This window comes from Vicia villosa, linkage group LG4 (genome assembly GCF_029867415.1).
Source record: "Vicia villosa cultivar HV-30 ecotype Madison, WI linkage group LG4, Vvil1.0, whole genome shotgun sequence".
Classification (NCBI taxonomy): domain Eukaryota; kingdom Viridiplantae; phylum Streptophyta; class Magnoliopsida; order Fabales; family Fabaceae; genus Vicia; species Vicia villosa.
In genome coordinates this window covers 156,189,828-156,211,558 of record NC_081183.1, presented here as the reverse complement: position 1 = coordinate 156,211,558, position 21,731 = coordinate 156,189,828, and the positions used below count along the sequence as shown (strand labels likewise).

General features: G+C 35.0%; 4 protein-coding genes across 4 annotated transcripts; 2 read left to right on the top strand and 2 right to left on the bottom strand.

The window, feature by feature from the left end:
• The first annotated feature begins 454 nt into the window (after positions 1 to 454).
• On the top strand, positions 455 to 1,429 carry LOC131598149 (uncharacterized). The gene has a single exon (XM_058870779.1). It carries the CDS (start codon positions 455 to 457, stop codon positions 1,427 to 1,429), a length of 975 nt encoding a protein of 324 aa, XP_058726762.1.
• A 2,044-nt stretch (positions 1,430 to 3,473) lies between these two features.
• On the top strand, positions 3,474 to 6,243 carry LOC131598148 (uncharacterized). Its single transcript, XM_058870778.1, has 4 exons — positions 3,474 to 3,693; positions 4,138 to 5,528; positions 5,624 to 5,912; positions 6,014 to 6,243. Exons 1-4 carry the CDS (start codon positions 3,474 to 3,476, stop codon positions 6,241 to 6,243), a joined length of 2,130 nt encoding a protein of 709 aa, XP_058726761.1.
• A 6,047-nt stretch (positions 6,244 to 12,290) lies between these two features.
• On the bottom strand, positions 12,291 to 13,358 carry LOC131600045 (bark agglutinin I polypeptide B-like). The gene has a single exon (XM_058872278.1). It carries the CDS (start codon positions 13,308 to 13,310, stop codon positions 12,462 to 12,464), a length of 849 nt encoding a protein of 282 aa, XP_058728261.1. The 5' UTR covers positions 13,311 to 13,358; the 3' UTR covers positions 12,291 to 12,461.
• Positions 13,359 to 16,758: 3,400 nt separating this feature from the next.
• Positions 16,759 to 17,828, bottom strand: LOC131600044 (seed agglutinin 2-like). Its single transcript, XM_058872276.1, has one exon. It carries the CDS (start codon positions 17,777 to 17,779, stop codon positions 16,928 to 16,930), a length of 852 nt encoding a protein of 283 aa, XP_058728259.1. The 5' UTR covers positions 17,780 to 17,828; the 3' UTR covers positions 16,759 to 16,927.
• Positions 17,829 to 21,731: the final 3,903 nt, after the last annotated feature.

Sequence of the window (21,731 nt, the reverse complement as noted above, 5' to 3'; positions counted from 1 at the left end):
TCCACCGAGAAGACATAACGAGATACAAACCTCATTCAGTCGGAGCATTACGGTGTTGAAACATTGATTTAAGGACAACATCCTTTACTCTCAATTGATAGGCAATATGTCTCGGGCCGGATTGAATTATATTTTTCACGAGGCCAAATGTGGTAAAACTTTTGGTGGTGATAGCGCAAAATGTGATTGCACTATTACTAGCACATACGGTCTCCCATGTGCTTGTGTTATTGCTAAAAATGTGAGATTAGGTGAGCCAATAAGAATGGATGAAGTCACTCCTCATTGGAAGAGACTTAGTTTTGATGATGATGGTTGCATCGAAGATGAATCGAATATCTCTATTACTTCCAAATTGGAGGCGATACAAGAGAGGTTTTCGAAGGCCGATGACAACATGAAACTATAAATCAAAGAACAATTTCGGAAGATTGGATTTCTAGAAACAACCGACATGAAACCGTCGTCTCAACCGGTTAAGACAAGGGGTGCTCCGAAGAAAGTGAAGTCTACGCCGAATGACAACTCAATTACACGAGATTCTTTATATTGTGAGCATGTCGACAAACTCTTTCCCAACTCACGTACTCCTAAATCTCAAAAAAGTTCAAACAAAGGAGCTCGCATTAGCAAACCGCCTCCTACACCTATTGCTCCAAAAGTTTCAACTCCGACACCTATTGCCACAAAAATTCCATCAATTAATGAGGTATATATTGCTCCAAAAAATCCATCAATCGAAGAGGTGCATATTGCTCCAAAAATTCCATTCATCGACGGGATGCCGATTTTTATGCACAAATACATTGACTGGATCGTCAATGTGGTTGGGGACGGTAATTGCGGATTTCGGGCCGTATTGGCTTTGCTTGGTAAGGGAGAGGATGGCCATAAGGTTGTCCGTCATGAAATTATCGAAGAGTTGATGAACCATAAAGACTCGTACACGCGGGTATTTGGAGACGAAGCTATATTTGAATCGGTTCACGAAGCTATTTTTACTTGGTTGGGCGCTTATGCGCCGACTTTAAAATGGATGAGATTCCCGGAAATGGGACATCTTATTGCATGCGCATATGCCATACTATGCATTGACTTGAAAGAATATGGTTTTTCGGAAACCTTTTTTTCGCTCTGCACCGCACCTCCTACAAATCTGAATGATCGTATTATGTGTGTTAGATGGCTCGCAAAATCAAAACATTTTATGCAAGTTTACTTGAAACCGGGATGCCTCATACCACCTACGTCACTGAAATGGGCACTTCATCATATCGAAGTTGTCGATACGTGGCCGGATCGTTTTGTGGATATGATGCACGATTTCGAAAGGTTGAACAACATCAAAAAGGAATCAAATGCCGAAAAGTCAAGATTAGAACCTCCAATTGATTTAGCCGGCGACAGTTCTTTTGATGTATATATCTAATTTCAAAGTGTAATATATGCACTCTATAACATTGCAATATAATCCTTTTTTGTGTTTATGTGTTTGTGTCTATGTGTTTCAAAGTGTTTATGTTTTTGTGTTTATGCTGCTACTGCGTAGAGTTCTGCTAAAAAAATAACAGGGAAACTTCCGTAGATGTATCTACGGAAGGGTTTGATATTGAAAATTATGGGTGTTTACTGTAGATGCATCTACGGAACAGAGAAATCTATGACCCTTCCGTGGATATATCTACGGAACATTTTGTGACAGAAATTGTGTGGTCCATAATCACCAAAGGCTTCTATAAATTCGGGGTTTCTAGGGTTGAATTATTACACACAAACACAAACCCTAAATACAAACACAAAAATGGCTCACATAAGGCCTTGTTCATGGTAGCAAACATCATCCAAGCGTCCCGATCCTGAACCGGTTTATCGTAGAAGGGATGGGCATGTTATTTTCTCTTCCGTCAAACCCCCCATGTCGGTTAAATTTCGGAACATCCATTCCTTCGACCAACTGAAGAGGACTCTGATGTCTTTTTTAGAGGGAGAGTACAAACCCGACGAAGTCAACAGAAGGACTCAGAGGCTTAGAACAAGGACCTCGTATGAGACCAGAGAAAAAGAACGTTGGAGGAATGAAGTGGAAGGCGACGTTGATTCCATTCTAATGATATATGGATCAGATGACATTGTTTTAACTGTTGTAATTTCTTAGATCTCTTAGTTTTCTTAATTTTCTGTTGGAAATTTCGATGTATCTTTTAATCAATGCTGATTTTAATCAAGGGAATGGATGTTTTATTGTTACAAATGTTGTTGTTCTGGTTTTCTGAGTCTGAGTTAGTCCCATAGATGCATCTACGAAAGTCTTCCGTATGTGCATCTACGAAACAAAGCAACGTTATAAAAAAGAGGTGCTTCCGGAGATGCATCTACAGAAGAATGAGAGAAATTTAGTCAATTTAGTGGTGGTAAGAGATTCATGAGGTGGAATGAGAAATTGTCTATTCTTAAACAATAGAAATACTTCATTTTTAAACTAAACATTCACCAATTTGTTGTTAAATACTTCATCTATGATATTTTGTAACTCAAAACTTTTTTTTCTCTATCTAAGTTCTTCTACATTTCAATTGATAAAACATATGTTTAATGTCAATTTTGTCTCTTACCTATATTTGAGTCTATTTTGGTCTCTTTTTTTTTAGAACGACTAGTTTGATTTTTTATATCTTTTAACAGTGTTATATTTTTTGTTCTTTCTATTTATTTTTTTATTAACGGTGTCAAAATTTTGCTTGTCATCATCTTCTTGATTTTCTGTGAATAAAAAAAATCTAAACTAAAAAAAATCATTATCATTAACATTGAGTAAAAGATATTTTAGAAACAAAATCATTTGCTGGTCTAATTTTTGCTTTCTCTTTAAACTCCTTAAAACCAATCTCCAAACTCCTTAAAATCAGATCGCGATTTCTCCTTCCATGGTGAAAAATGGTAGAAACCAATGGATTCAAACTGATAGCAAGCCCAAAAGAATTACAAGACAGCCCATTTGGATGAAAGATTATATCTCAAAATAAATTAATTAATATTAGTATGTTTTTATTTCCCTTGCCTTGTATTGGGCCGAGCCCACTAGTAATCCAACTACAAACTTTAAGTTGTATTTAAGTTCTTTTGATGAACGAGAAGAGTAGAGAATTATCAAGAATTTTATTATTGTCTTTCTTTTGTTCTTCTTAGTTTTGTGTTTGTCCTTTGAAAACCCTAGATCTAGAAATCATAGTTGCATAAACCTCTTTATCAAATTGGTGCTTTCATCTTGACTCCATGGCCCCCCCTAAACCACCAAACCCTAGAGAGATTGTTGATGAAGCTGTTCAAACAGCCCATCTTCATCTTGACAATGCTATGCAAGAAACACAGCAGCAAATGGATGAGAGATTCCTAAAGACTCACTCTGATTTGGAAGAGCTTCACACTAAAATGGCTGATGAGAAGCTAATTTCTGATTCAAGATATGAAAACTCATGACATTACTCACAAAGCTGGCTGCTCAGACCGAAAAACACCCAGCGGGTACTATTCACGCAACGGGTACTGTTCACGCGACCGCAGGTACTGTTCACAGCCCAAACGGACAGAGCGTTTCAACTGTTCACAACGCATCCACTGTTCATGGCGCGACTACTGTTCCCGGCGGAGTTACTATTCCGGGAGGAGTTACTGTTCATAGCAACAGCTCAGCAGGTATAAACTCAAACCCCCTTGTTTTCTCTATTTCCCCCAACACTCCTATCCCTAATTTATTTTCCCCCCAACCCTCCCCACAATTTACCCGTTCCAGCTTTACCCCTTACCATGCTACTTCACTTGCCACCAGCTTCATACCTACCCTTCACTCATCCACTATTCGAACCCCTTTTCAACCAACCAATCGAAATTTGGCTTACCAATCTTACTTAGATCCTCCTTATTTCGTACCCCCACCTATTTTCACTACCACCCCCCCTTTTACCACTTCACAAATGGCCCAAATCCCTTATTCCCTTAGCCCATAAACCGCCCCTCTTCCACCATTTCGAACCCCTAAACTCGAACTTGCCATGTTCGATGGTTCAAATCCTTTAGAATGGCTATTTCAAGCGGAACAATTCTTTACTTTTTATAATTTACCTCCGGAAAACCGATTAGCTATGATGTCATTTTATATGAAGGGAGAAGCTTTGGGTTGGTTTAAGTGGATGCACCAAAATCATGAGTTGGTTGATTGGCAATCTTTCACCAAGGCCTTGGAATTATGTTTTGGTCCTTCAACCTATGCTAATCATCAAGCTGAATTGTTCAAATTGAAACAAACTCATTCGGTTGTGGAATATCAGGCTCAGTTTGAGAAATTGGGTAATCAAGTTGTGGGCCTCTCACGTGATGCACTATTAAATTGCTTTATTTCTGGCCTACTACCAGAAATCCAGAATGAATTGGCAATTCATAAACCTGACTCTATTTCTAAAGCTATTGGACTTGCAAAATTGATTGAATCAAAATTGCGGGATGCTAAGCCAAAATTCCATAAACCTTTTACCAGCCCATCAACCCGCCCAAACCCCCCAATTCAAACTACACCCACCGCTGTTTCAACCCCAAAGCCACCAACCACACCCCAAATTGCCAAATTACCAATTAGGCGCCTCTCTAATGCTCAATTGCAAGAACGTCGTGCCCAAGACTTATGTTTTAATTGTGACGAAAAATTCATACCGGGTCACAAATGTGCTACAGCTGGGAAATTCCTCCTATTGATTGAAGATGATGATGTTGTTAATTCTGAATTGGCTGAAATTCATGAGGAACCTGTCATTTCACTTGAACAAGAGGACACATATTTTCAACTATCTCCTCAAGCAGCAAATGGACAATTCTGTCCAAAGACTCTAAAATTTAAAGGTTCTATCATGGGCCTTTCCGTCACCGTCTTAATTGATACGGGCAGTACACACAATATTTTACAACCACGTATTGCTCAACACCTCAAGCTTCTTACTCAGCCTATTCCTAATTTTTCTGTCATGGTAGGAAATGGTTCTAAACTCTCTTGCTCAGGAATTTGTCAACATGTGCCTATTAAACTACAAAACAATTCCTTTTCAATTCCTTTCCACCTATTTCCTATTGAAGGAGCCGACGTTGTTCTTGGCATGGAATGGTTACGCACTCTAGGACCACTTATGGCCGATTTCTCAATCCCTAAGATTTCTTTCACCCACAACAACACTACCACCACTATTACCGGCGACCCCAAAACCCATATTTCCCCATCTTCTTATAACCAATTCTGCCACCTCTTACACACAGATTCCATTGCCTCTCTCCACCTTCTTTTGTATCAGCCAACCACTATTCCACAAGAGAACTCTCAAACCCTACCTTCAGACCCACTTCACTCGTTACCACCAATAGTACCTAATGAAATTTCCACCATTCTTCAATCTTACGCCAAAGTTTTTGAACAACCACATGGCCTCCCACCCACCAGACCTCATGATCACAAAATCCCCATTGCCCCAAACACCCCACCCATCAATGTTAAACCCTACAAATACCCCCACTCCCAAAAGGATGCTATGACCTGAATCACCCAAGATATGTTACAAGAGGGTACCATAAAACCGAGTAACAGCCCTTATTCCTCTCCGGTCCTATTAGTGAGAAAAAAGATGGGACTTGGCGTTTCTGTGTCGACTATAGGGCACTAAATGCTGTAACAATTTGTGATCGCTTCCCAATCCCCACAATTGATGAACTTTTTGATGAATTGGGTTCTGCAACTATCTTTTCTAAGATTGACCTACGATGTGGTTATCACCAAATCCGGGTTTCACCAGAGGACACTCACAAAACTGCTTTTAGAACATTTGACGGACACTATGAATTCTTAGTGATGCCTTTCGGCCTAACTAACGCTCCTAGTTCGTTTCAGTCAGCCATGAACGATCTACTTCGCCCTTATCTCCGACGGTTTGTCCTAGTTTTTTTGATGACATCCTAATTTATAGTTCTAACATTACAGATCATTCCAAGCATTTAAAATTGATTTTAGATTTACTTGTTGCTAATCAGTTTTATGCCAAATTGTCAAAATGTGTTTTTGCTACTCCTAGTGTTGCTTATTTAGGTCATATTATCTCTAATGATGGTGTAACCCCAGATCCAGAAAAGATTAAAGCTATACTAGAGTGGCCAAGGCCTCGTTCACTCTCGACACTCAGGGGTTTTTTAGGACTCACCGGCTTTTATTGACGATTTGTACGTCATTACGCCTCACTCGCCGCTCCTCTCACCGATTTACTTCATTCAACTAAGTTACATTGGAGTACATCAGCTGAGCAAGCTTTTACAATATTACAACAAAAAATGACTGCAACTCCAGTTCTGCGTCTCCCTGATTTTGCTCAGACCTTTGTGGTGGAAACAGACGCGTCGGCAGTAGCGGTTGGAGCTGTTATATCTCAACAAGGACACCCAATTGCATTTTTCAGTAAGAAGATGTGCAATTGTCTGCAGGCCTCTTCAGTGTATGTTCGGGAGATGTACGCCATAACCGAAGCTGTAAAGAAGTGGCGTCAGTACTTAATTGGAAGGAAGTTCCTAATCTATACTGATCAAAAGAGTTTAAAGAATCTCCTAATTCAAACTATCCAAACTCCTGAACAGCAGAAGTGGGCGGCTAAGTTACAAGGGTTTAATTTTGAAATCCATTACAAACCTGGTAAAGCGAATCAGGTTGCTGATGCTCTCAGTCGTTTCTATACGGAAGAGGATGCCTTGCTTCTGTCGATCTCCTCACCAATACCTAAACTTCTCAACCAACTCAGGGAGTTCTACAAAACATAGGCAGAAGGCCAAAAACTTATGAATAAAGTTCTAACAGATGTTTCAATACAGAATGTTTTTCAGGAAAAAGATGGTATTCTGTACTTTAAAGAACGAATTTACATACCTCAGATCCAAACTCTCAGATCGGCAATCCTGAGAGAGTATCACTCAACACCAGTTGCAGGACATTCAGGCCTTCAGCCAACCTTAGCCCGAATCTCATCTTCATTTCTCTGGCCTGGAATATACAAGGAAACAAAAGAATTTGTTAGATCCTGTGTAGTGTGTCAGAAGAATAAATATATGCCAACGAAGAAACAGGGACTTCTTCAGCCATTATCAGTACCATCGTTGGTTTGGGACGAATTGAGTATGGATTTTATAACACACCTACCTCTTTCTTATGGTCATACGGCCATTTGGGTCATCTGTGACAGACTCACCAAATTCTCACATTTCCTTGCTTTACTTACAAAATACTCCGCTAAGGACTTGGCCCAACGTTTTTCTGTAGAGATCTGTAGACTACACGGCGTCCCCAAATCAATCGTTTCAGACAGAGACCCCATCTTTCTAAGCACATTTTGGAAGGAACTCTTTAAAGCTCAAGGTACAACACTGAAGTACAGCTCTGCGTACCACCCTGAAACAGACGGACAAACTGAAGTTACAAACCGTTGCTTAGAAGCCTATCTCAGATGTTTCACAAGTGATAATCCAAAAAGATGGTTTAAGTACTTATACCTTGCGGAGTATTGGCATAACACCTCGTACCATTCATCCATCAAAATGTCTCCCTTCGAGGCGCTTTATGGACGACCGCCTCCCTCGTTCTCAAACATGCATCCGTACACGACCATGGTCCCGGATCTGGATATTTCACTGAAACAGCAACAAGAAGTGATTAACACCTTGAAACAAAACCTGGAGCACAATAGATTAAAGATGAGAGAACAAAGCAACAAGAAACGAACAGATCGTACCTTCCAAGTAGGAGATTTGGTTCTCCTCCGTCTTCAACCGTACCGGCAAGTCTCCGTTCACCATCGTGTCTCGCAGAAGCTGTCACCTCGATATTTTGGGCCTTTTCGCGTCCGTCGCCGTATCGGAGCCGTCGCCTACGATCTGGACCTCCCACCTTCCTCACGCATCCACTCCGTCATCCACGTATCACAGCTGAAAGCGTATCATGGAATTGACCCTCACAACCATTATCGACCCATCCCCACAGATCTGGAAGTGCTATGTGAAACGGAGGATACAGAAAGCTCAGGACAGAACGAAGGAGAAAAGGGTAAGTAAAGCTTGAAGATTTTGAAGAATACAAAAATTTCTGCAGAAGAGAAAAGCAAAGTTATGAAAGAGAACTCTGCAGAAGAGAAAGGAAAAATGAAGAGTGAGAACGTTCTAGAGCTATCTAACACACCTTGTCCTATTATCACTCCTTGGCCAGCTAACTTTGATATGACTATTGAAGACTTTGCGGGTTCCCAAAGTAAAGTACACAGTGAAACGCTAACTCCTCTCTCACCATCAGATAAGAATCACCATCCTCTGCCCATTTCTCCACCGTCAGATGAGATTACACACTCTCCCACCATTCGGCGCACACTGCCCGAAGACAACTTGCTTCCACTTTCAAACTACTCCCTTTCCACGCCTTCCTCGCACGTGGACAGCTGGCTTCCACTTACCAATGCAACTCCAACGGTACAAAAACCTCTTCCCTCTCACGTGGCCCATCCCAGTAAATGAACTTCTTCATTTGTTCAGCCCAACCAATTGGGTTCCCATAACCTTGAGGACAAGGTTATTCTTGGGCCAGATAGTAGTGATAGCAAGCCCAAAAGAATTACAAGACAGCCCATTTGGATGAAAGATTATATCTCAAAATAAATTAATTAATATTAGTATGTTTTTATTTCCCTTGCCTTGTATTGGGCCGAGCCCACTAGTAATCCAACTACAAACTTTAAGTTGTACTTAAGTTCTTTTGATGAATGAGAAGAGTAGAGAATTATCAAGAATTTTATTATTGTCTTTCTTTTGTTCTTCTTAGTTTTGTGTTTGTCCTTTGAAAACCCTAGATCTAGAAATCATAGTTGCATAAACCTCTTTATCACAAACTCTTCTCTTGAAACATCCAATCTTCCTCCTAATTTCATTGTCAAAGCCACCACCACAACACCAAATATTCGTCGGCGCAAACGACGACGCACAACTATTGCAAAATACGAGGATGAAATTGAGAGCCAGAGGATGACTTATATTGTAGTTGTGCGTAATCAAAGGAAACAGATGAACGAATACATCGTTGTGCTCAGATCTTTGATGCCTCGTGCTTATTTATCAATTTTCAAGCATTTTCCTTGTAGACAAGAAAAGGTTTAGGTTTGGGATTGTGATGACAATTTATCACACTATGATTTTAGTACTCAATTTCATTGTTTTTAAGTACCTTTATTATAAATGTATTTCGATTTTTTATGTTTCTAATAAAGATTATGAAGATTCACGCAAAAGATCAAACAAAGTCAAATACTACTATGAATAAGTGATTTTACCTCAGTTGAAAAAGAGATTTTGCCACGATTTTGAGGGCAAGGTAAAAGAGCATGTCATGAGAAGCGGGAGATGGAAAAGGGATTTAACTCAAATAATTTCATAGTATTTTACTATGAAAGTTACGATGACAAATCAAGGAGAGGACTAGCACACGAAGAACAGAAGAAAATCACATGAAACTGACAATAACAACGCACCTTTAAGCATCACATTGTTTCCAGTGCAAAACAACCTAAGCGGTTTGCTCCTAAGACCACCAACATGATTTAAATGTTATGCTAGAATTGAAAAATAAAATAAGGGTTTAATTCTGTTGTGGTTAAGTTAGGGTGCAGTGTGATCCTACGATTTATGAATTTTTCTATAACTTGAAAAATGTATTTAGTCACTAGGGTTCTGACTTTTAGAGACCCTAAGGCATATTTACCCACCAATGATAGAGGAAAATGAACGTTACCAATAGGAGATTATTCCTAATCATTGTAAGTAATTATGTTTTTACTTCTATTGCTAAAGTCATGAATCTCTTAAGAATGAATGACTAGTTTTCTTATATTATGTTCCCTTTAAATGATTCTACGCTAACCATGTGGTATAAATAATTCTCTATGATTATTTCTGTAATGAATGTTTAATTTATAATTATATAATTTTATTTGAGTTAACGCTTTCTCCTGTCTACAAAATTAGGAGATTTAATTTAGATGGAAAATGAAACCTTACAAGGATTTGTACATCCGATTGATAAATTATGGGGTTGTACATATGATTGATTTTGATGGCAAGAATAGTCCCGACCATTAGTCTAATTTTACGTGAAATAAAACTTTCTTTAGTTGCGATTGAAGACTCCTAGTATTTGGGAGGTTGTTTCAGATAAAGCGAGTTGTCTGTGATTGGACACTTCAAACATCTCGGAGGTTACAAGATTGTAAAATCGAGTTTTCTAAATCATTCTTCTTATTTATGCGCTGTAAAACCTTTGACAATTTTGATTGGAAATTCCAACTATCAGGGAAGCCGCTTGAGATGAAGCGAGTTGCTTTACAATTGGACACTCTTTGCATCAAGAGGTTCCAAAGTTGTAAAATCGTATTTTGTAAAAGGTCATAGTTAAAACACATACCTTATAGGTTTAATCATGAGGTTTATCACATCTACGGTTAAAAGATTCAAAAGGGGAACTTAATCATCTTTGTAATTTTATTTTTCAAATTGTTAGTTAGCATTTTAGTATACAATTAGGCACACAAACCAATCAACAAAGTTTTGCACAACCTCTATTACTATTACAAACTCAACGCACTGAAATCACAAGTATAACCATCTCGTCCTTGTACTAAGTTAATATGGTCCTCGCATATATGATAGTTTTGCTTGGAACAAAGTGGTTTTTATTGGCACAAATACTATGACGTTGTTTTCACACTAACTTCTTACATGAAGGTTTGGAATTGTGAGTGTATGTGAAATGATTTTTTTTTTACTAAGCTTGATCCCAATTATAATAAATTCTTCTTTGAGGGGTATCTTAAAGAAACCAAGGGATATTACTACTTAAGGCTAGAAATGAGTTGAGTTGAGTCTAAATTGGTTAATCTTGACTCGCTAAGAATAAGTTTAGCTTGAAACTTGACTTGAGTTTGTAACAAACTTTTTTTTCCAATTCAATATCAGTTTGATAAAAATTCGCAATTCTACTCAAATCAAATGGAAAAGATTAAAAAAATCAAATAAAAAACCCAAATTTTAATTAAAGGCTAAATATTTCACACTTAGACTAATGCATTATGTACCTTTATGTTTCGTACCAAGAGAGTGAACTTTTATCTAAAAAAATGTAGTTGAAGATCTTGTTATCCTTCTACTCTAGTCCAACGGTGGGGATGGTATCTCCAAACACTCTAACACCCAAGCCAGTGACGACCATAAGTGAGAAATTTTACGGTTATAAAATTGTTTACCTAAATATGAGGCCTTCATTAGGCTTTTATAGGCTTTTATAGTAGGGTTATAGGGCTCAAGTCTCTATAACCATCTCTTAGGGACACTTGTCTTAGAATACATATGTTCACATATCACAAGTACTCTGGATAAGACGATCATGCTTTTCTACTGAGGTATTTGGGCCATTCGTTCCTTTGGCTTGTTCCTCTATATGGCCTTAGAGGACTGGGTGTCGGCCCTGTTAGAAACACTAACTTCCTTAAACTTGTTAAAGTTGTGAAAACATAGGAAATGAAGGATTTGAGTTGTGTTGACTAATTAAAACATTGGATGGTTCGTTTCAAATGAAATTCAAGTCACACATAAATGCTAAATGATAAAAAGATAAGGGAAAAAAAGATTAACATAAATAATTAATACTAGTTCATCCCTAAACTTAGAGTTATATCCAGACCCCTCACGTTGAGATATTTTATCATAATCCAAGTGATTACAATATGACTAAGATATTCTGTGATCCAACAAACCTAATATTAGATTTCTCAAACACAATGAATTGATACCAACTGAATTTCCTTATTGGCTAATAAAAGAAATTGGCTAACACTTAACTTTTTGAGAAAATACAATTAAATAACTAGATAATTAATATGGCTTTTATAAATATCACTTGATCATGTTAACAAATCTATTGAACCTTCTTATGAACCTTATGTCCTTTTTTTTTTTTTTTTGACAAATTATGAACCTTATGTCTTAAGATGTTAAAAAGTTGTTAAAATGCTGATAAATTATATCATGCATCCTCATTTCCAATTATTGTTTAATAAAAAAAAAAAGTTGTCATACACTATGATTCCTCATATGGGTCAACCGATGCCTCTCTAGAAGTAGCATCAAAATCCATAAAAATTCACATAACATTAATCACATCAAACAATGCAACGAAAATTAAAACTCACAATTTTTTGGTGCAATGTTTTTTGTTTGCAAAAGAGAGAATTATTACTATGAAATAGAAATAGTATTACAAGATTTCATATTCTGGGAGGTACATCATGATTTAAACATTATTGTGACCATTGTTACAGGTCTTATTACAATTTTATTTTCTTCATTCCCGCATCCAATCACGCATCACGCACAGCATTGGTTGCAACATTGTTGTTCAAAGCATCAGTGTTACTATCCAGCAACCTGGACTCAAAAGACCAAGAAAGAATATCATGTGATTCAACGAAACCTTCGGACAATCCGGTCGTAGCGGTAAATCCAACACTAACAAACTCCGGAAGCACTTCCTTCAAATCAACCACAGAAGAAACAATGTAGCTGGTTTCACGAGAAGGGTAAACCAACGAGGCAGTTAAAGTCTTAGAGGAAGCTTGATAAGTTATGACAACATCAGCAACCTGGCCATTGGCCAAAGCGAAGAGTGTAGTCTTGATAGAGTTAACAGAATTGACATCGATCCCAATGTGTCGACCTTGAGGATCCCACTCGTCGTTAATGAACGTGTCGATTTCAACAGCAACAATCTGGTTTGATTTATTGAAGTTTTTGTCTTGGAAAAGGCCAAGAAATCCTCCTGGTTTTTGGGGCTGAGAGTTTACTGGTGCTAGGAAAAAAGCAAGACCGTCTGCAGAATCGGGTCTGCGTGGAACGTCGATGAGAAAAGAGAAGGAAGTGGTGAAGCTTGCAATGTTACCTGTGTTGGCGTCGTAAATGCGGATAGGGGCGGAGTAGAGAGCACGGCCAAGTGAACCTGAGATTGGGTTGCCACTGTCTACTCTTGTGAGTTCTAGTTTTCCATTTGGTCGAACAACGGCATCGCCTTGAAGGATGAGATTCTCTTGGTCTGTCTCGAATTTGGGAAAGGAGAATGAAACGAATTCAGCGGAGTTAACAGTGTTGAGTAGCAAGAGGAAGAAAGGTAGGAATGTGGATAGAAGAAGAAAGAAAGAGTTGAAGGTAGCCATGTTGTTTGGTTATTAGAATTGGAATTCAGATGGGTTGCATAAATTGTGAGCAGAGGGTTGCATATTTATACATATACAAGGACTACTATGAACTATCATTAAATGCTGCTCAAAATAAAACTCATGTGCATACAAATACTCACTCACCTTCAAAATCAGTAATTCATTTGTACAAGCACATTGCCATAAAACAGTTTTGTGTAAAAAAAAGATCTAGATTGCCTGCAGTAAGAAAAGCAAGTTTTCACACATTAATGCATAGCTGTTCGTTTGATTAAGATCGGATGATTCTGATTTAAAGTAGATAATTTTGGAGAAACTAAATCTATTTTTGTTTAAATCGTATGATCAATATCATACAGGAAAAAAATATTTTGACAGTGTGAATGGCAAATTTTTTACTGCAGCGGATTTATTTAAAAAAAAACACATTATCATAGTATGTTTTTGGTCGTATAAAAAAAATCGCATGTTTTACTCTCTACAAAATTATTATGAACATAGTTTGAGTCCATGTTGTTAAATCAATGTGTATTTTAGAATGATTATTTCACAAACATATTTAAAACGTTATAAAAAATTTCTTGAAAAAAAAACGAACTCAAAATTTGATTTCTAAATCAAAATTTTCATTTCTTTTATCATTATATTTTAAAATATAAAAAATTCGTATTTAATTCCTTTCATTTTAAAAAATTCTAAAATTTGATAAATAAATATTTTATAGTATTGTAAAATATATGAAAAAAATTATTTACAAAATTTAAAAGTTAAAAGATAATTACACTTTTCAAAATTTTAAAAAAGAGTAGGACCAGAGACTACTATCTTTCAAGTGTCTATATCCATTCAATTATTTGAATTTACGGGTCCCACAATTTAAATTATCTTTTATTTACGTGTTTTTAATGGTGAATATTCATGACTTCATCTCAAATTGAATTTACTAGAACATTTCCACGTTAACGTTAAAATTTAAAAATATAATATAATTTGTCATTATAAAATCTCCCAAAATATCCATTATTACAAGTTTATGGTATACGCAGCAGAGCTATAAGATTCAACTGGCAATATGGGTTCCATCATTCTTGGTGTCGTGTGTCGTACGACAATATAAATTTTTGCAAACCATGTATAAAAAATAAGAATGAATTCTAACGTGCTTATGTCGATTTTTTTCATCTTTTATCATGATAACTAGTATTAAATGTCTGGAGATTAATAAATCAAGATCATTGGCATGGATATGGGGAAAGAGCATACATTACAAGAACTTACTTTGGATAAAGGTAACACTGATACATAACTCCTGATATTAAGTCCTTCAATATATGATAGGGACAAAACTAAAAGACAATAATCAATAACCCCTTATCCTATAACTACATTATATATATTTTTAATTAAACAAACTATTAAAGGGTTTAAAATGGTTCTATTAAAAAAAGGTTTAAAACGGTGTCAGCGTACATACTAATACATACATATTGATCAATAACTAATAAGTACATCTCATTTGAGAGACTGCTGCAAAAACATTTGATGGCAGGAAAACTTGTTTAATTATGCTTATTCATTTTTAAAAGAGAGAAATTTAAATTATTAAACTCTGGCAACCAGAAATATAAATCTAGAATTCTGTGAAAAAAAATATAGATCAAGATTTTGCATATCTATTGGAAAACAAACGTGTAAACGAGGTTTAATTGATCCATTCGAATAAAAGTGAATAAGTTAATCGATCCACTCGTATAAAAGTGTAACCGAGATTTAAGTTATATCGGCAAGTTCTATCCTGTTTGGTGAAGGATTAAGAGTTGGTGAATTAATTTATCCAAAAATTATAATAATATTATAGCTCTGTTTGGTAAGACACAATTTTGAGTTTGTAGGTTATAACTAAGTTTATATAAAAATTTAGACTTGTTTGGTAACGGTATTTTAATCTCGAGCTTATAGCTTATTTTGTTAGCTTATAGCTTATTTTCAAACGCTATTTCAAATAGCATTTTAGCTTCTTATTATTTTTTCTTCATTTTTTATCCTTTATAACTTATTTTAATTTAAAATAAAATAATTATGTATTAAATATCTATTATGTCATTTTATATTTATAAATTATAAGGTATCGGTCATCGGCCATCAGCTATTAAGCTATCAGCTAGCTTATCAGCCAACCGTTATTTTTATCAAACAGACCCTATAAATGATACTTATCTGAAAAATATGGCTCAGACTTAACCAGAGTTATACAGATCCATATGATACCCGTGCGAACACACAAGTATCATACTAGTTAATAATAAAAATAAATACAATAATACAAAATAAGAACATGTGTGCTATTCTTACACCAAAATTTACACCTAAATACTTACACCAAACACGTACCGTTGCTCGTATTTATACGGTGAATAATGTTATTTTGTTCTCACTGCTAGAGCATTTGGCAGGATAGACATGTTTCCTTTCTTGTATATGGGTTGGAGTACCCCTAGTACTCTTAATCATAATACAAGAGTTGCTTATAAAAAAAAATGTTATTTTGTTAATTTTTTTTTTTTTATAAACAGTATGTAAACAATGTTAGTGAACAATGTCCGTGAACAATATTTAGTGAATAGTATATGAACATGGAATTGTTTTTAACAAAACAAAGTTGGTTAATAAACACTCACGTAATAAAAATAATTTTTAATAGTAAAACAAAGTTGGTTAATGAAATGTAAAAAGTTAGTTAATGAAATTGGTTAATAGAATGTCCATATTTTTAGTAGTTATGAAGTTGGTTAATGAAGTTTATGAAGTTGATTAATGGAGATATGAAATTAGTTAATAGACTTTTTCAGTTTTTAGTAACTATGAAGTTGGTTAATCAAAAAAATTAATATATATATATATATATATATATATATATATATATATATATATATATATATATATATATATATATATATATATATATATATATATAGAAAGAAAAGGGGTTATGCACTGACAGTGTAAAATATTTTTACACTGTCAACCAATCACCACCCTGCATCCAATTAAAACATTATTTTATTTAAAAAAAACTTTAATGATATGACACATTCATGACTCCCTATTGGATGACAGTGTAAAATAGTTTTACACTGTCAGTGCACTACCTTTTAACTTTTATATATATATATATATATATATATATATATATATATATATATATATATATATATATATATATATATATATTATTATTATTAAATGTTCCTCGTATTGATAAATAGTGAAATAACGGGTAGGTGTAAAAATGAAGGTAAGAATAAATTATTCAAATAAGAATAAAAATATTATCTTCTTTTTCTTATTAATATACCTTTTATAATATTTTATAAATTGATTATCTAAATTAGTCATTTTAAGTAATAGAGTAGTTAGTTTAGAATTATATAGAAACGTACTCATATTTCAATGGTAACAAAATAAATTATTATTACATCGGTCAACAATAAAAGTATTACAAGATTTTGCAGTTTATGAGCATGACCGTTTAAAATTCAAATAGCTAGTACCATAACCATTGTTGCAGGTCTTATTATAATTTTCACCGCATACACACACAACTAGAATGTTTTTTAAAACAACATAGAATCAAACATAGCATTTCCAGCCAGGTTCTTCTTCAAAGCCTTGCTACCAGGAAACTTGGATTCAAAAGACCAAGAAAGAATATCATGCGACTCAACAAAGCCTTCAGATAATCCAGTAGTTGCAGAGAAACCAATTCTCACAAACTGTGGAAGAACTTCCCTTATATCCACCACAGCAGAAACAATATAGCTAGTTTCACGCAAAGGTGTTACCAGAGACGCAGTTAACGTTTTCGTCGAAGCTTCATAGTTTATCACAACATTAGCTACATCATTATTAGCCAAAGCAAACCTGGTTGTTTTTAGTGACTCAATAGAGTTGACATCAATTCCGATATGATTCCCTTGTGGATCCCATTCTTCGTTGAAGAACGTATCGAACTCAACCGCAACGATTTTGTTAGATTTGTCGAGTTTTTTGTCTTTGAAAAGACCAAGAAAACCTCCAGGTTTCTGAGGCTGAGTATCAACTGGTGCTAGAAAGAAAGCAAAGCCTTCAGCACCGTTGATTCTTTTCGGTGCTTTGACGATGAAAGAAAAGGAGGTGGTAAAGCTAGCAACGTTGGTGTCGTCGTAAATGCGGATAGGGGCGGCATATAAGGCACGGCCAATAGAGCCTGAGATTGGGATGCCGGTTTCTACTTTTGTGAGCTCTAGTGTGCCTGATGGCCTCACTAGGGCATCGCCTTGGAAGATCAGATTCTTTTGGCCTGGGACAAATTTGGTGATGGAAAATGAAATGGAGTCGGTTGAGTTTGCTTTGTTGAGTAACAAGAGGAAAAATGTTACTAACAACATGGAGAATGAGTTTTGGGGTTTGTAGTTGGAGGTGGCCATTTTCTTTTTTGTTCTGATCCAAGTTTGATGAATGTGATATGAAATGTTTCTAGTGTTGGGTATTTATACAGGGAAAAGTAACTACCACTCATAAAGTGCACATGGTTCTGATTATTTCATTTATTTACTACCTTTTTATTATTCAGTTTCTTACACTGCAAGGCATAAAATACTTCATAAAATACTGAACATCTAACGCAGAGTGATATGATTATTATTGATAAATATATATAATTAATTTTGCACTGATTTTTGAAAATGACAATAGATAATAACAATTTTTTTTTAAAGTGACAACTAATAAGGAATCGAAGGAGTGAGACTCTTTGAAAAATTTAATTTGAATTAATGATTTTTTATCAAAATGTTTTTATTTAAAGTACTATTAGAAAATTAAAATCGTAGTTATTCATAATAACATTAATAAATATATAAAAGTATAACAATTTTTTTGAGAAATTTCATACTACAACTATTTTTCTAAATATCTACAAATTGCGCCAAGAGTCTTATAATGAGGGAGTGTAATTTAAAATGTTAATTGTTTGGCCATGTTTACTCAGCATGTACTTCAGTATTTGAGACCTTGGTTTTGGGCGTAACTTTTCAACCAAAGAATATTTAGTTTCTGCAACATTTCAAAAATTACATAGTTCTTTCTATAGATATTATGGTTAATGACGCCAAAATATAAAAGCTTTAAAGGTTTTCTTGGGACATAAAACACCATCATTAAAGACTCTACACGATATCTCTTTATCAAGTTGAGAACCTCTTAATATATATCCTCCTAAATAAACTTTTGCTTAGCCTTGCATTTTACCAATAACGTGAACACCTTTTTTTTTTTAGGGTTTTGGGCATTGACGGTGACATTTTTTGTGATGGCCGTAACTTTGTTCTTGTCAACCTCAATCCATTAAATGGGCTAACAATCCCAAAAAATTATATATCGATATTGCAAAACATCTTTCTTTTGCGTTCATATTAAGAATGTTTGATTCTATCAAAAGAACACCTTAAGTGTTCCAAGTATTGTTCTTGGCTAATGAATTTCACTATTACATTGCCCATGTAAACTTCTAAGAACTTACCTATGACGTAATAAAAGAAAAATCTTTTGGCTCGTTGGTAGTAGGCTTTAGTGTTCATCAAGCCCTGAGGCATGGTAGTTTATCCATAAGTTTCTAATTTTCATGGGCATCTAAAAGTAGCCTTATAAATGTTATCTTCATAGATGAATATTTGGTTGTACTCGATGTGGCCCTACATACAACTCATGATTTCATTCCTAATATTGTGTCAACGAACATGTCAGACATTGGCATTAAATACTCATATTTGGGCGTCGTCTAATTCATATCCTTGAAATCAATGAAAAACTTGAGTTTATCATTTTTTGATGATGGACTCAACATTTTTCAACCATTCATCAACCTGGTTATCCTGATTAAGTAAAAGGAAATAGTTTTGACGCTAGTGTTCTTCAAATCCCGAGGCATGACTGTTTATTCATAAGTTTCTAATTTACATGAGCATTTGAGAGTAGCTTTATATATATATATATATATATATATATATATATATATATATATATATATATATATATATATATATATATATCCTTGAAATCAATGAAAAACTTGGGTTTATCATTTTTTGACGACTCACTCAACATTTTCCAACCATTCACCTACATGGTTATCCTAATGTACTAAAAATAAATATTTTTGTCTCGTTGGTAGTTGGCTCTAATGTTCTTCAAACCCTTAGGCAGGATTGTTTATCCATAAGAGTCTAATTTCCAAGAGCATATGAAATTCGCTTTATAATATTATCTCTAAAGATGAATATTTGGTTGTACCTGGTATGACCGTACATACAATCCATGATTTCTTTTCTGATATTGTGTCGACAAGCATGTCAGATACTTTGATATTAAATACTCATCTTTGGGTGTTTTCTAATTCATATTCTTGAAATCAATGAAAAATTGGAGTTTATCATTTGTTGACGACTCACTCAACATTTTCCAACCATTCACGTACCTGGTTATCTTGATGAACTTTTCTTTTAGAAACCTTTTGATTTCCTTTTTTATCTTTGTGAATGTTTAAGAGAAAATAATTGATTATCTTGATTTAAAGGCTTAATATCTTCTTTCAAAGGAAACACGTGTTTGACTAACTCCCTAGTGAAGCCATGAATTTCACCACAGTTCAAAGAAAAATTTTGTTGTATTAATTTATTGATTCGACCAAATTTTCCTTGTAATTTTTTTGGGAAAAAATGAACCCATAAATATATACCTATTGTTTTCTATAGTCCCTTGATTAGTTTCTTCTAGTGGGTCCTTGATCTTTAGTTTATTCTCTTCTTCTGTCCATTTTTTAAATTCCAATGGATCGACATGTATGATACAATTAGAAATCACATCATCAATGATGTTACGTTTTTTGTTAGTCTCACTTTGAGCCCTTTATAATCTGTCTGGGGTAGGTCATTTTCTTTAACCTCGACATTATAATTTACCCAAAATTGACTAGAAAGGCAAGCACTAAGTTCCCTAGTGCGAACTACTTCATATATCACATGTATAAACTAGATACGAGGTGTGTATGTTTGATGTCTTTAAATAAACACTGCATGTTGTCGTTATTTTGTAAAGTTGCAGTGAAAGAATAAAGGCAGTTGCTAGAACATGTGGAAGAAGAGTATTGATTTCATTCAATTCCAACATACAAATACACAATAGAGTGATAACTGCCCACTAGGATCATGTTCCTATAATTTAGGCCACGATTGATTACTGAAACAAACTAATGACTTAATGCTAGGAAAAACAAAACTTAGCTAAAAATTAGGAGACTTATTTGAAATATTCAAAATAGAATGAGGAATAATAGGAAACTAAAAGCTGCAAAACGTGGCAGTAGTTCTAAACAGAATATCTAACACATGTAAAGTGGTTTTTCACCTGATACAACAATATCCACCTAACCCTCGTCATTCTGATCAATCAAATTGAGGTGTGTTGTCAAGGGATTTTCTTTGACCATATGAATCAAATTAATTGCATATATCAAATTTATGCATAGGGAGTAGATTTTGAAGTGTAGATGTTATCACCACTTGTTGTATAAACTATTAACAATATCAACAATCACTACCTGACATTGTCGTCCCTAATGATCAACATGGTGATGGGAAATTGTGACCAATGCTAGAGGCTTGTTGACCTTCACTATGCCTCAGATGAACTTATTTAGTCGATGACTTTTCGTTGGCCTTTTTATAAGTGGGTCATGTACATCCTGAGTATGTTTCCCCTAGTGCCATATCAACTAATTTTTTTAACAGTGGGAGTTGATTATTTCACCAAATGAAAAGAGGCGGGAGTTATTGTTAAAATCAAAGTTGAGAGAGTTCGTCAATTCTATTGGTAGAAAATTTTGTGCAGGTGATAAGTGAAAAATAGTCGTTATATTTGTGTATATTTTAGTGGCACTTATCAATTCTTTTGTTAATATCCTTGAATAATCCCCCAGTTTGTGTATAAATATGTATAAATTATGTTTAATTGAGTTTTTGTATATATAATGTACCGTTTGATAGTTTTTATGTCTTTTTGTAGGTATTCATGCATGGTTGGAGCATTGAGTAATAAATGAAAAAGGTTAAGCTTCAAGAATGCAATTTTTAGCAATTCATCAAAGAATAAGGCTCAAAACAAAGATGAGAAAAAACATCAATTTGGTTGATATTTAGGCAATATTTAGATAGATCACTGAATAAGCTTTCTGATGCTTCTAACTGGGCGTAAATCGGAGTTAAGGTACTCAAGTTATGGCCGAAACAAGATCTCAAGTCGCAATAAAGTGGGCTTAGCGGGCTTTATTTCGCTAAGCGGGATCAGTTGGGCAGAATTTTTTATTTATGGGAAAAAACACAT

Coding starts and splice junctions, on each gene's coding strand:
- LOC131598149 (XM_058870779.1), top strand. CDS start 455: ATGAAACCGTCGTCTCAACCGGTTAAGACAAGGGGTGCTCCGAAGAAA.
- LOC131598148 (XM_058870778.1), top strand. CDS start 3,474: ATGACATTACTCACAAAGCTGGCTGCTCAGACCGAAAAACACCCAGCG. Junction 5,529..5,623: donor CAAACACCCCACCCATCAAT/GTTAAACCCTAC, acceptor ACCGAGTAACAG/CCCTTATTCCTCTCCGGTCC. Junction 5,913..6,013: donor CGGCCTAACTAACGCTCCTA/GTTCGTTTCAGT, acceptor CTAACATTACAG/ATCATTCCAAGCATTTAAAA.
- LOC131600045 (XM_058872278.1), bottom strand. CDS start 13,310: ATGGCTACCTTCAACTCTTTCTTTCTTCTTCTATCCACATTCCTACCT.
- LOC131600044 (XM_058872276.1), bottom strand. CDS start 17,779: ATGGCCACCTCCAACTACAAACCCCAAAACTCATTCTCCATGTTGTTA.